The following is a 13504-nucleotide window of genomic DNA, read 5'->3' on the forward strand; positions in this document are numbered from 1 at the left end:
ATACTGACCAGCCGAGGATGGGCGGGCACGTGATGGCGACGGCGAGCACCCACACGACGAGGATCATGAGCAGCGCCAGCTTCTTGGAGCGGCGCCGCCGCGAGTAGTTGAGCGGCTGCGTGACGGCCAGGTAGCGGTCCACGCTGATGGCGCACAGCGACAGGATGGACGCCGTGCAGAGCAGCACGTCCAGCGAGATCCACACCTGGCAGATCTCCCAGCCGAAGTGCCACTTGCCTGCGCACACACGCGTAAGCACTCGTCATACACAGATCGCGCACGTCGCAGAGAAGCGAAATCACTTTCACTTGACACTTTAGTACATTTTACTATACTACACTAACGGGAAAAATTTGCAACACCAAGAAGGAGTTGTGCGACATAAACGAAAGTTGTTTGGCTTGTTTCTACATCTGCTCCCTATTTAAATTTCGCGTCAGTCGTGTAACATGATGGCGCTAGCAGCACCACTATGAGAATGCTAATCAGGTTGTAATGGTTCCTTATTTCCGTGACCATTACGGAATTCCAACCCCAGTTCTAGATACCAGCAACATCGTACTACTTTTCACATTTGGTTTTATTAATGTATAAGTACTCCGATGTATCGATGTATGGCAGCTAACTCTAAATATAGATAAATGTAAATTAATGCAGATGAATAGGGAAAGGAATCCTGTAATGTTTGAATACTCCATTAGTAGTGTAGCGCTTGACACAGTCACGTCGATTAAATATTTGGGCGTAACATTGCAAAGCGATATGAAGTGGGCAAGCATGTAATGGCAGTTGTGGAGAAGGCGGTTCATTGGTAGAATTTTGGGAAGATGTGGTTCATCTGGAAAGGAGACGGCTTATAGAACGCTGGTGCGACCTATTCTTGACTATTGCTCGAGCGTTTGGGATCCCTATCACCTCGGATTGAGGGAGGACATAGAAGCAATTCAGAGGCGGGCTGCTAGATTTGTTACTGGTTGGTTTGATCATCACGCGGGTGTTACGGAAATACTTCAGGAACTCGGGTGGGAGTCTCTAGAGGAAAGGAGACGTTCTTTTCGTGAATCGCTACTGAGGAAATTTAGAGAACCAGCATTGGCGGCTGACGGCAGTACAATTTTACTGCTGCCAACTTACGTTTCACGGAAAGACCACAAAGATAAGATAACAGAGATTAGGGATCGTACAGAGGCATATAGGCAGTCATTTTTCCCTCGTTCTGTTTGGGAGTGGAACAGGGAGAGAAGATGCTAATTGTGGTACGAGGTACCCTATGCCACGCACCGTATGGTGGATTGCGGGTTATGTTTGTAGATGTAGATGTATTACAGTGATATGGTTCTTGTGTGTATTCATTTCTGTGAGACTATCATAATCTTTGACTTACTTCTAAACGTTTTGGCGCGAATGCGCACAGAACAGTCTTTGTGTCACTTTGCAGAAGTTAAGTTGTTATTTCGCTTTGTAAAAGAACAGTCAAGTCTCGTGTTTGGTTAAAGTGGAAATTAAATATGTGAAGATTGATACAAAACTGTTTTCTTGATGATGTGACATTTAAGAAGAAGTATATATGAATTTACAAGAAGTTTAATAGAAATGTGGATCGTGAACACCAAGTCAAAAATTATATTTACCATACTATTGTTCTGATCTGGGATTGTTTGATCATTAAGAATTTCCTGAAAAACGCATTTGTTAGGTCTTCAAATATTGCTAAAATACAGATCTGGACCTTCTAGCAGTCACAGTGGAATCACCCTAGAATCAACAAGATGAGCCATAACAACTTCGACGAAATCTACGTGGGAATCCATTGAAGATAAGTGCCAAAATTAATGACTTTTTTACAGTGACTTCATTATTTCCATTCTGACGATACCATCCACAGTCAATAATTTTGTTGTTGCCCGATAAAGCGAACATATGCTGCGTGATCAACATTATTAATCTGATTTCTAACTTACTTTGCAAGTGGTGGCATTGTTAGAAGGTTTCTTTAAATACACGCTACAACGGTCGTGAGAGTTACTTGCCTTTGAGTTTTGACGTGGTGAGTTTGTATTAGTCAAGAATGTCTATAAGGCAACAAACACACCGTTATCGACACCTCATTGAATTTGAACGAGGTCGTGTAATAGGGCTACAAGAAACTGGATGTTCCTTCTACTAAGCGGCAGAAAGACTTGGTAGGTATGCAGCCACTGTACATGAGTGTTGGCAGCGATGGTCACGACAATGTACAGTCACAAGAAGACCGAGCTCCGGACGGCCATGTTGCAGCAGTGAGAGCGAACACGACAGTGTTTGGCGGATGGCTCTGGCACCACAGTGACACAGCCAACTGTTAAAATTCGTTTACTTCTTGGACAGCTCCGAGCCAGACGCCCTGTAGCGTGCATTCCGCTAACCAAAAACCACCGCCATTTCCGGTTTCAATTCTGTCAAGCTATAGCTCAGTGGAGGGCAATGTGGAGGTATGTTGTGTTTTCTGATGAAAGCAGGTTCTGCCTCACTGCCAGTGTTGGCAGTGTGTTGCTAAGAAGGAGGCCAGTTGAGGGCCTACAACCAACATGTCTGCGTGTTAGACACGCTGAACCTACACCTGGATTTATCGTCTGGGATGCGATTTCTTATGAAAGCTGCAGTACTCTCATGGTTATCCCACACTTTTTTTTTCTTTATTGAATTTCAATTCCCAATCTGGGGTGGGCTGGCAACAGCATATGCGCTGCTCTTCAGCCAAAAGACAATAATGATACAACAGAAGACATTTAAATTACAAAGGAGAAAATATGGCGGAAAAAATATAAAAGAAGGGGAACATAATGGACGAGAACAGACAAAAAGGAGGCGACTGTAAAATGGAGACAATAACCTTAAAAATTATTGAGCACAAAAAACCACACACACTGGGACAAGTAAAGAACACAAGGCGAAGTATGGCTGCAGCCTAAAAGTATCAATGGACGGCGTAGCATGTAATGATCACTGACAGTAGGACACACACAATTAAAAGCACAGCTCCCGACACACAGGAGAACAGCAACAAACACAACACTGATGTAGCATGATGCTGATGATGAGCAACACACAGGGTCTGCCAGGGACATGGAGATGAGGGAGAAGGGAAGAAGGGAGGGTGGGGGGTATAGGGGGTAGAGGGGGGGTGACGGGCAGGATTGCGACGAAGAGGGCTGGGGAGGGAAGGACGTGGGATGGACACAGTTGAAGAGGCGGTGCAAGGACTCGGATGGGGAGGGGAAGGAGGAAAATCCGCTCTGGGAGAAGGAGGGGAGAGGAAGAGGGGGGCCCTGGGGAGTGGAGTGAAGAAGACAGGTTACAGTTGGAAGGAAAGGTAGATGTGAAGGCGAAGTTCAACGGCAGGGAGGGGGAGGTGATGGAAATTGCGCTGATGAAGAAGATGGAGGGTGTGGAGGTGGAGAGAGGGAGGGATACAGCGATAGAGGAAGGAGGAAACCAGGGTGTGGGGGGATCAAGCCTCCAGACAGTCTAAAGGATGCAGAGATGTTGGAGGAAAAGGAGCAGGTGTGGGAAGGGGATGAGGTCGTATGGGAGCCGTGTGGGAGAAGGAAGGTGGATACGGAAGGCAATTTGTCCCATGCTCCTTGACTGCCAATCTACACGTCAATCTGGTCGTTCGACCTGTTGTGCCGCTGTTCATGACCAGCATTCCAGGGAGCGTTTCCCAACACCAGGATAAAGCTCGGCCACACCGCTGCTGTTGCAGCCTAGCACACTGTACAAAGAGTCGACATGTTGCCTTGGCCTGCTCGATAATCAGACTTGTCTCCAATCGAGAACATAAGGGACATCATCGGACAATTCCAGCGCCATCTACAACCTGAATTAAGAATCCTGTATTGACCGATCTAGTGCAGCAGTCATTGAACTGTATCCCGAAAATTGACACCCGAGATCTGTCAAATACAATACATGCACGTTTGCATGCTTTGATTCAACATTCTAGTGCTTAAAATGATTGGTAATGTACTAGCACTTCACATTTTCTAGTATGTATCTTGCGCTTACATTAACCTGTGATCTTGATTATTGATCACTTAAATATGCTCTCTAAACAAATGTATCCCAGAAATTTCATTACATTAATTACTTTTAGTGTTGCGACTTTTTCCGTCAGTGTATTACTGTGCTCGTCATACGATATAAACTAAATGGCAATATCTGGTGCAAATGAGAAAGTACACAAAGTCGAGGAGCCACAGTCAATGCACGCACCTACATAGAAGCAACAAAGAAATAAAAATGCCAGAAAAGTGTGTCATCTAGAACAACTGGAACATGAGAAACTAATGCACCATTCCAGAAAAATGACCACTTTCCTTACCATAAAACAAAATGATAAACATGGACAATAAATTAAGTTAAAAACAGAATTCGCATTAACATTGCAGTAAAGTAGTATCTAAAGCCTGGACTACATGCAGCGTTTTATCGGCAGTCTTGCTCGATCAAGCCATATTTGTCAAATAATGTGGACGGAGGTCTGACTGTCTTGTATGACTTGAATGAAGTTGGACAAAGCAGCAAAAGACTGATGGGCTAAAACTTTGTTTGTACGTGCAAGACTGCCGTCAAGTCTTTGCATGAAGACGCACATCAGTATCAGGCAGTAACACACCACCGTCCAGTGTCCAGTGTTTGATCTAAAGGAAGAGACACCAGTTTAATAATATAGCTACAGTTTAATAATATAGCTGCAGAAGTACTTACAATAGCTGAAAATGAATCTGATGCCTACACAAAATATAAAGCGCATAAACTGAGAGGTTCCATTCCCTCTTTTGCATGCCTCCTCACATTTTCATCAATTTTATTAATGTTCTTTGTCATTACACGGTAGTAACAGACCGAATAAGTTATTGTAATGAGAGTATTTGTACTGAGAGCTGAAAAAATAATTTTCACTTGACTCCTAAACATGTTTTACTTCCCTGGGTGGCCTGTACGAGGAGAGCATTGGAGGACACGGCACACTGTGTTTCCAGTTAGGGGCTGCACTTCCCTGAATTCTGAGGGGTTCGTAAAATGGGCTTAAGCACCTGGCGGAACGACTGATGACGGTCGAGTTTCGCCTATTGTATGCAGGGCGAAACGACCTGCGAGACGTCTGAGTGTCGCCGCAGTTTATGTGTCTACCGTTCCGGCGCGTCCAGAACGAAGATTCCTGGCACCGACTGACTACATTGTCCTCTTGATTCGGAGAAAACTTGTGGACTGTGCCCTGCTGGGTACGACTGGTGCCGGATGGCCGGTGGTCTAGGCAGGTTGTTTTCGTAGCCAGTTAAATGGCAATTTCAGTGCCCTCAGCTGAATAGCAGAGGCATGATTGGTCAACTTAAACTAAGGCTAGTTGACGTCATACAGCCCTGCTCGAAATTAGAGGAAACATTTGCTATTGGCGCGAATGATGTTCTGAGACAGTGTGGGGGAATTTTGGAATTAGAACTGAATGCTGATTCGCAGTTTTCGATGAGAGTAGGGAGGAGAGCACTGGTGGCTTCGCTCTTGCGTTGCGCGGGCAGGGAATTCGGGATCTAATCTTCGTCAGTGTCGGCCAGTCTTGCGACTTGGTCGCTCTTTTTCGGAAGAACTTAGAATTCTCGGACAGCCTTCGAGGCCCGGCGTTGACACAGAGTTGCTGCACAGCAGAAGTTGGCCCCTACATCATCAGGACGTTGCCTACCGACGACGTGCTGCAGATTTCAGTACTGGTACAGTATTTTGCGGCTCCGGCATTATAGGACCTTATCAGTTTTATACTGAATCCCTCAGCAGCACGCCCGCACGCTTTGCTACATGTCCACCTTGCTTGTTTCTCCATGTGTTCCCATTTGAGCTCTCAGTACTAATTGCGATACTGCTATATAGTCGGGAGATTAATATTTGATTCAGTAGGACCGCCAGTTACTATCGTCAATCTATTGCATCACAGAGAGTAGGAGCCCCTTGTTCTCGAGCCATCTCTTGTTCTCATAATAGTTCAGTGTACCCTATCCTTTAACCCACTGTATGTGTCGTCAATCATGTGCATTTATGTTCTGATGTACAGGGTGATTCAAAAAGAATACCACAACTTTAGGAATTTAAAACTCTGCAACGACAAAAGGCAGAGCTAAGCACTATCTGTCGGCGAATTAAGGGAGCTATAAAGTTTCATTTAGTTGTACATTTGTTCGCTTGAGGTCCTGATGACTAGGCGTCAGCGTCAGTTGATGCTAAGATGGCGACCGCTCAACAGAAAGCTTTTTGTGTTATTGAGTACGGCAGAAGTGAATCGACGACAGTTGTTCAGCGTGCATTTCGAACGAAGTATGGTGTTAAACCTCCTGATAGGTGGTGTATTAAACGTTGGTATAAACAGTTTACAGAGAATGGGTGTTTGTGCAAAGGGAAAAGTTCTCGACGGCCGAGAACGAGTGATGAAAATGTAGCACGCATCCAGCAAGCATTTGTTCGCAGCCCAAGAAAATCGACTCGCAGAGCTAGCAGAGAGCTGCAAATTCCACAATCAACTGTATGGAGAGTCCTACAAAAAAGGTTAGTTATGAAACCTGAACGTCAACTACCCGAGGCGATGGATCGGCCGCCAGGCAGCCCGTGACAGAGCACTTCATCACTGGCCTCCAAGAAGCCCTGATCTTACCCCCCTGCGATTTTTTCTTATGGGGGTATGTTAAGGATATGGTGTTTCGGCCACCTCTCCCGGCCACCATTGATGATTTGAGACGAGAAATAACAGCAGCTATCCAAACTGTTACGCCTGATATGCTACAGAGAGTGTGGAACGAGTTGGAGTATCGGGTTGATATTGCTCGTGTGTCTGGAGGGGGCCATATTGAACATCTCTGAACTTGTTTTTGAGTGAAAAAAAAAAACCTTTTTAAATACTCTTTGTAATGATGTATAACAGAAGGTTATATTATGTTTCTTTCATTAAATACACATTTTTAAACTTGTGGTATTCTTTTTGAATCACCCTGTATAATAAATCTCATTGTAATATTTAATCCGCATATCATTTCGTAGATATATGCAGAATCCCATTTCCTGTTGTTTATTGTGATAAAGTTCTCTTTTTTTCTGAATAGATTACGATTTTTATTAAATTATTGTGAGTGTACACTCCTTATTTTACCAACTAGCAGGGTCAACCATCATTTTCTTCCGTTACCGTTGAGCGCATAATAATTAGGTGGTAGATAAGGAGGGGGTCGAGTGCATGTCTCGTTCTCATGCAAAATTCGTCTGAATTAAAGAGGTACAAACTCTTCTCCACACCGGCACCTCGCAAAATTACATGATCTTAAGGGAATATAAATATGTTTGCTCATGAATGAAGGAATTTTCGAAGCTCATCTAGAACCATTAACAAAAGTCTTTGCAGTTATTAACTAAGCTACTTCTTCTGGAGGACACAGTTTAATGTAACAGAGGTTCCTTGTAATAACCAGGCAAATCTTCCCATCAGCACAGTGGGTTATACACAACGCAGTCCTTCAGTTCAGCCTATTGCTATTTCAAATACTAATATAATAAATCTAGATAATTCATCGAGCTTACAAGGAATTTCCAAGTGCATTGTTAATTTCTGGAATAATACCTAAAATTATGTAGACACTAATCTATCTACAAAATATTTTCTGCATATCTTATTACTTTAGTTGGTTTAATTTTTCAAGCAATTAATGTTCACTTAAAACTTTTACTTAAAATCGCAAGATGTTGTATGATAATATTTTTGTCTAATCGCGATTTTTAATTATACCCTTTTCTTTTAAACCATGAAACATTTGTAGGTTCTGTTTACACTCCTTTAAATATTACTTTTTCAGAACGTTGTATATAGCCTCACATGTTTTGCGTATGATGTGGCTCAAACGTTGTTTCGAATTAATAATTGTAAATTTAAATATTAACGTTACGTTGAGTCCGTCGTGGGGTCTTATAGCGGCACTCATTTCACTATCTTCTTTCCCCTTTCTGGGGTTAAAGGAGTTAACAGTTTATAGTATGTTTCTATGTCCACACATAAGTCACTGCGCCAATCTTCTGGTTCCTGCTGTAGTTCTGGGAGAAAATTCACATGAGAGAATGCCACTCTCTTCAGTAACCAATTCTGGGACTGCCGTGAACAACGTGCAGACTTTGCTATTTTCTCAGCTTAAAAGCACATAACGCAGTCGTCGTCCCTAAAAAAAAGTTCCCCCTCCATGACGATTTCGAAATTACTGAGGGAAAGCCCAAACAAAAGACTGAGCGGAAGTTCGAATAGTGTATCCGCGCGAGATGTGTCACTCTTGCATGATCAGACTATTAAGTATAAGTGTCTTTTCTCTAATAGAAACTTCATAGAAACAATTACTCCTAGCATTCCCTGCTCAGCCAAAAAGCATTTGTGGGCTTATAACTTCTGCTTTCCTTTGTTTGTTCTCTACATGTTAACCACACTCCCCGTTCCTCCAATATGACAGCTGAGTACATAAGTGAGGACGTACATCTGCATAGGAAAATTCTAGTATCAAGTAAAGCCATTAAACAATTTCCGTGAGCACTGCATGCCGTATACTTAATAGTGACAGCTGAAAGTTATCCTAAATTCGATCTGCGGATAAAAATGTAGACGTTCACGCCATCTTGAGCTTTCATGTTACTTAGTGCAAAATATAAGGAAGTAAGTCAGAAACATGTATGGAAAGTGAACAATCGTACTATTTACAAATGGTGTCCCAGGAGGAATGGTCAATATTCAGGAATGTGAAAGGAACGCTCATCCTAACAGAAAAGAGTTTAGTAAACATTGGCTGTAAATGCATATCTTAAGAGCTATGAGCTGCTTTACAGGAGAAGAGATGTGTTTCGCAGCAGCAAAGACGGACAAGTGCTCAGAGCCCTTAAAGTGTGCATATAGAGCCCATGTTTACTCGAAATATTTTTCTTGTTTTGGGCCTTACCAACTCTCAATATACGGAAAGCAAAGAGCTTGCAGTGGAAGAGATTTGTTTCGACAGTATCGAAGATGAAGAAGTCCTCGCAGCTCTTGCGGTATGCATTTTAGAGCCCATGTTTTCTAGACATTTTTGCTTCGAGTGAGCATTCCTGTAGTATTCATGGATACCAAACATTCCTTCTGGGACCACCTGTATACGCAGTGGTGTTTTACATCATTATTGGACGCCTACAACCACCAAGTCTTCTTGACTCTTTATCTCTACAGATATCATCCGTTGTCTTTTATGCAAGGCGCCTGTAATTCCAGCATATCAATTCTTCCTAAGACTACCTGTTTTTAGCTGTCCTATAACTCTCAACTCCCAACCTTTCTGAGGTTTTCTGTTGCCTTCGAACGTTTTAAATAGCCATAACATTCCACTTATTTCCTTCCTGTTCACTATACTATGTTGTATTTCTTTCCTCGTTTGCTAGATACCCTCTTCATTTAACTTCCATTAATCTCGCCATTGCTGTAGTTCTGCGATGTCTTCCCCACTTCATAATTTTCACTTTCAAAGAGTCTTTTATATTCTTCTTTTTTATTCACTCTTCTGCTCCGTGTAAAACAGTTTTTTCATAGCAAAAAAATGGCTCTGAGCACTATGCGACTTAACTACTGAGGTCATCAGTCCCCTAGAACTTAGAACTACTTAAACCTAAATAACCTAAGGACATCACACACATTCATGCCAGAGGCAGGATTCGAACCTGCGACCGTAGCGGTCACGCGGTTCCAAACTGAAGCGCTTAGAACCGCACGGCCACACCGGCCGGCTTTTTCATAACAGACTTGAACAGTCACTTCTAGCTGCTTACTAGACACTATCATTCTATTACACAAGATTTAGCGTTTAACTGTAACTACTACTTTCCTTTGTTTGTTCTCTACATCATAATTACACTCGCTATTCCGCCAATCTGACACCTGAGTACATAAGTGACGATGTAAATCTGCATAGGAAAATTTTATTATTAAGTATATGAGCGGACGCACAAAACATATCATGGGAGACTTAGGACAGAGAAAATATTAATCATTATGCTTATGTACTGTTTATCCTAAGATAGTACAAAATCAGAACAACACGCAAGTACTTAAGCGAAAAGCAAATCGAAACTTTTCCCATCACGAAGGGGATGAAAGGTCGTATAATTAGATTCGGAATAATGTAGTATTAACGAGAACAGGTTGTGTCAAGCAGCAACCAACAGCCCTTCTGCTGACTCTAAGGTAACGTGAAATACACACTTAACCAAGTTAATTATGTATTCTATTTGACATGGAGTCAGTCGTTGAGGGTGATCTGAAAGTTATATTTTCCTTGAAGAATCAAGTTTGCCGAGGTCACCAGAAATTCTTTTTATTACGATCTTTAGCATGCTGTAGCAGCAAGTATGTGGATTTGATATATCGAATAAAACCAACCACTAGTTGCGGAAGTTAGCAGTCAAAAGCTCTTGACCTAGGTTTCAACCCATATAAACGGGCCTCCTTCAGAAGTGTTATTACGTTTTTCATGCTGATGAAACCAGACGGCTGTTTTCATGGTTGTCAATTTTAATCATGACTAAGCCCATGGCTCAGCACGTAAAACGTAACAAGTCTTCCGAAGAAGACCCATTTACGTAGATTGAAACCCAGGTCAAGAGCTTTTGACTGTTACCTCCCGTAGCTGGTGACTCTTTTCATTCCATATATGTATTTATTTTTATTACTATTACCGGTTTCAGAAGATGTGAGCTGTGATCGTCCGTTCTTGTAACCCTATCAGATGAAGAATCACTACAGATCTTGGAGGACTTGATTCTTCAAGAAAAATATTAATTTTGTATATAGGTAGTTAATCCATCCTGTAAATCGACAAAGCCGATGATTTTTGCCTGTAATCGAAAACGATACTATCAAGATTCCGCGCCGGGAATTCCTAGAACTACGAATATGACAAAAAATATTTTTTGTGTGATATAATTAGAAATTAACAATTATCGGACCTTTTTCTTTGCTTATACAGTGAAATCATGCTTTTGGGCGAATTTCATGATTCGGGGTCAACGAGAAGTACTCTTCAGGTTTTGACGACTGTGTTTGCGAGTATCAAAATTTATGGTATGAATTGCCGTATCTTTTGACTGCATTGACTTAGAAGCTCCAGTTTTCTATACCTCCAAGGGACTACAATCTTTAGCATACGTCATAAATTTTAACTTGATATGTCTATCGTTCCTGAGAAAAATAGGTCTTAACAGACGAACGGACAGACAGACAACGAATGACAGAAAAATTTTTTCGTGTGATATAATTACAGATTAACAGTTTTGGAATTTTTCCTTTAGTTGTACTGTGAAAACATTCTTCTTGTCAAATTTCATGATTCTATGCCAACGGGAACTACGCTATGCGTTTTTGATGAATGAGTTTGCGATTAGCAAAATTTGTGACATAAATGGTCATATCTTTTATCTTTTGATTGCACTGTCTTAGAAGCTTCATTTTTTATGCCGCCAAGGGGCCGTATATTATTGTATGTGACATATATTTAAACTTGTTACGTCTATCAGTTATGGAGAAAGTGGGTTTTTAATAGTCACACCGTCAGATAGACTCACTGACAGCAAACTGATTCTGTAAGGGTTCCGTTTTTACCGATTGACGTGCGGAACCCTTAAAAGTAAATAAACTCTTTCTTATTTAAAAGTAATCTCCATAACTGTTAGTACAGTTATCCCACTGAATGACGAGATGGTCAATGGCTTCACGGAAAAATGTTTGTGGTAGCCTACGGAAGCGTGATTGTTGTAAGGCATGTACCTCTTCGTTCGAAGCAAACAGACGGCCACGATTGCCCTTTGTCAGGACTTCAAAGATATGGAAATCGCATGTGGAAAGATCGGGGCTGTGTAGAGGAGGCGAAAACTTCTGCAGCGAGTAGAAACAAGTTAGCATGTGGGCCCGCCCACTGCGCTGCGTCTTGGAGATACTCGTACTTCAACGAGTCTGCCTATAAACGCCACTCCTTATTCATTCAAGCAGTTTGTCAGATGTCTCCAAGAAAGTAAAGTGCCACCTTTACGTGCCTCCCCATGCCCGAAAAAATTAATGTAGCCAGTGGAATCTATAGAAGCATCACCTACCGCCAGACCCCGGTGTTGGCCAGAATAATACTGAAATTGAAAGTGTAAGTGAACTCGTGACGGGATTCGTTAAATCAGTGAAGGGCCCGATAATCAAGAAAAGCCAAGACAGACACACTCTGTGATCAAAAGTATCCGGACACCTGGCTGAAAATGAGTTAGAAGTTCGTGGCGACCTCCATCGGTAATACTGGTATGGTGTTGGCTCACTCTTAGGCTTGATAGCAGCTTCCACTCACGCAGGCATATGTTCAATCAGGTGCTGGAAGGTTTCTGGGGTTAATGGCAGCCCATTTTTCAGGGGGTGCTGCACTGAGGAGAGGTATCAATGACAGTTGGTGAGGCCTGGCATGAAGTCGGAATTCCGAAACATCCCAAAGGTGTTCGCCAGCCGTGGTGGCCGTGCGGTTCTTGGCGCTGCAGTCCGGAACCGCGGGACTGCTACGGTCGCAGGTTCGAATCCTGCCTCGGGCATGGATGTGTGTGATGTCCTTAGGTTAGTCAGGTTTAAGTATTTCTAAGTTCTAGGGGACTGGTGACCTAAGATGTTAAGTCCCATAGTGCTCAGAGCCATTTGAACCATTTGAACCCAAAGGTGTTCTGTAGGATTAAGGTCAGGACTCTGTGCAGGCCAATCCGCTACAGGGATATTATTGTCGTGTAACCTCTTCGCCACAGGCCGTGCATTATCAACAGGTGCTCGATTGTGTTGAAAGACGCAATCGCTATCCCCGAATTGCTCTTCAACAGTGGGAAGCAAGAAGTTGCTTAAAACATCAATGTAGGCCTGTGGTGTGATAATACCACGCAAAACAACAAGGTGTGCAAGCCCACTCTATGAAAAACACTACCACAACATAACATCACCGCCTCCGAATTTCAATGTTGGCACTAAACACATTAGCACACGACATTCACCGGCATTCGCCATACCCTCACCCTGCCATTGGATATCCACATTGTGTACCGTGATTCGTTACTTGACACAACGTTTTCCCACTGTTCAATAGTCCAATGTTTGAACAATGTTTACGCTCCTTACACCAAGCAAGGCGTCGTTTATTATTTACCGGCGTGATGTGCTTATAAGCAGCCGCTCGACCATGAAATCCAAGTTTTCTCACATTTCGCCTAACTGTCATAGTTCTTGCAGTGGATCCTGATTGATGCAGTTTCGAATTCCTGTGTGATGGTCTGGATAGATGTCTGCCTATTAGACATTACGACTGTCTTCAACTGTCGGCGGTCTCGGTCAGTCAACAGACGAGTTCGGCCTGTACACTTTTTTTCCTGTATGCGTCCCTTCAAGTTTCCAGTTCACTATCACATCGGGAATAGTGGA

At 42.7% G+C, this 13504-nt stretch overlaps 1 protein-coding gene across 1 annotated transcript in view; it reads right to left on the minus strand.

Moving 5' to 3' along the window:
- LOC126252486 (octopamine receptor-like) overlaps positions 1 to 13504 on the minus strand; it is a 92755-nt gene that overhangs the window by 35590 nt on the left and 43661 nt on the right. Inside the window, exon 3 of the mRNA XM_049953381.1 lies at positions 9 to 237. Coding sequence (XP_049809338.1) covers positions 9 to 237 — 229 coding nt within the window. The remainder of the gene's footprint in view (positions 1 to 8; positions 238 to 13504) is intronic.

The sequence above is a fragment of the Schistocerca nitens genome, chromosome 4 (genome assembly GCF_023898315.1).
Source record: "Schistocerca nitens isolate TAMUIC-IGC-003100 chromosome 4, iqSchNite1.1, whole genome shotgun sequence".
In the NCBI taxonomy this organism is placed as follows: Eukaryota; Metazoa; Arthropoda; class Insecta; order Orthoptera; family Acrididae; genus Schistocerca; species Schistocerca nitens.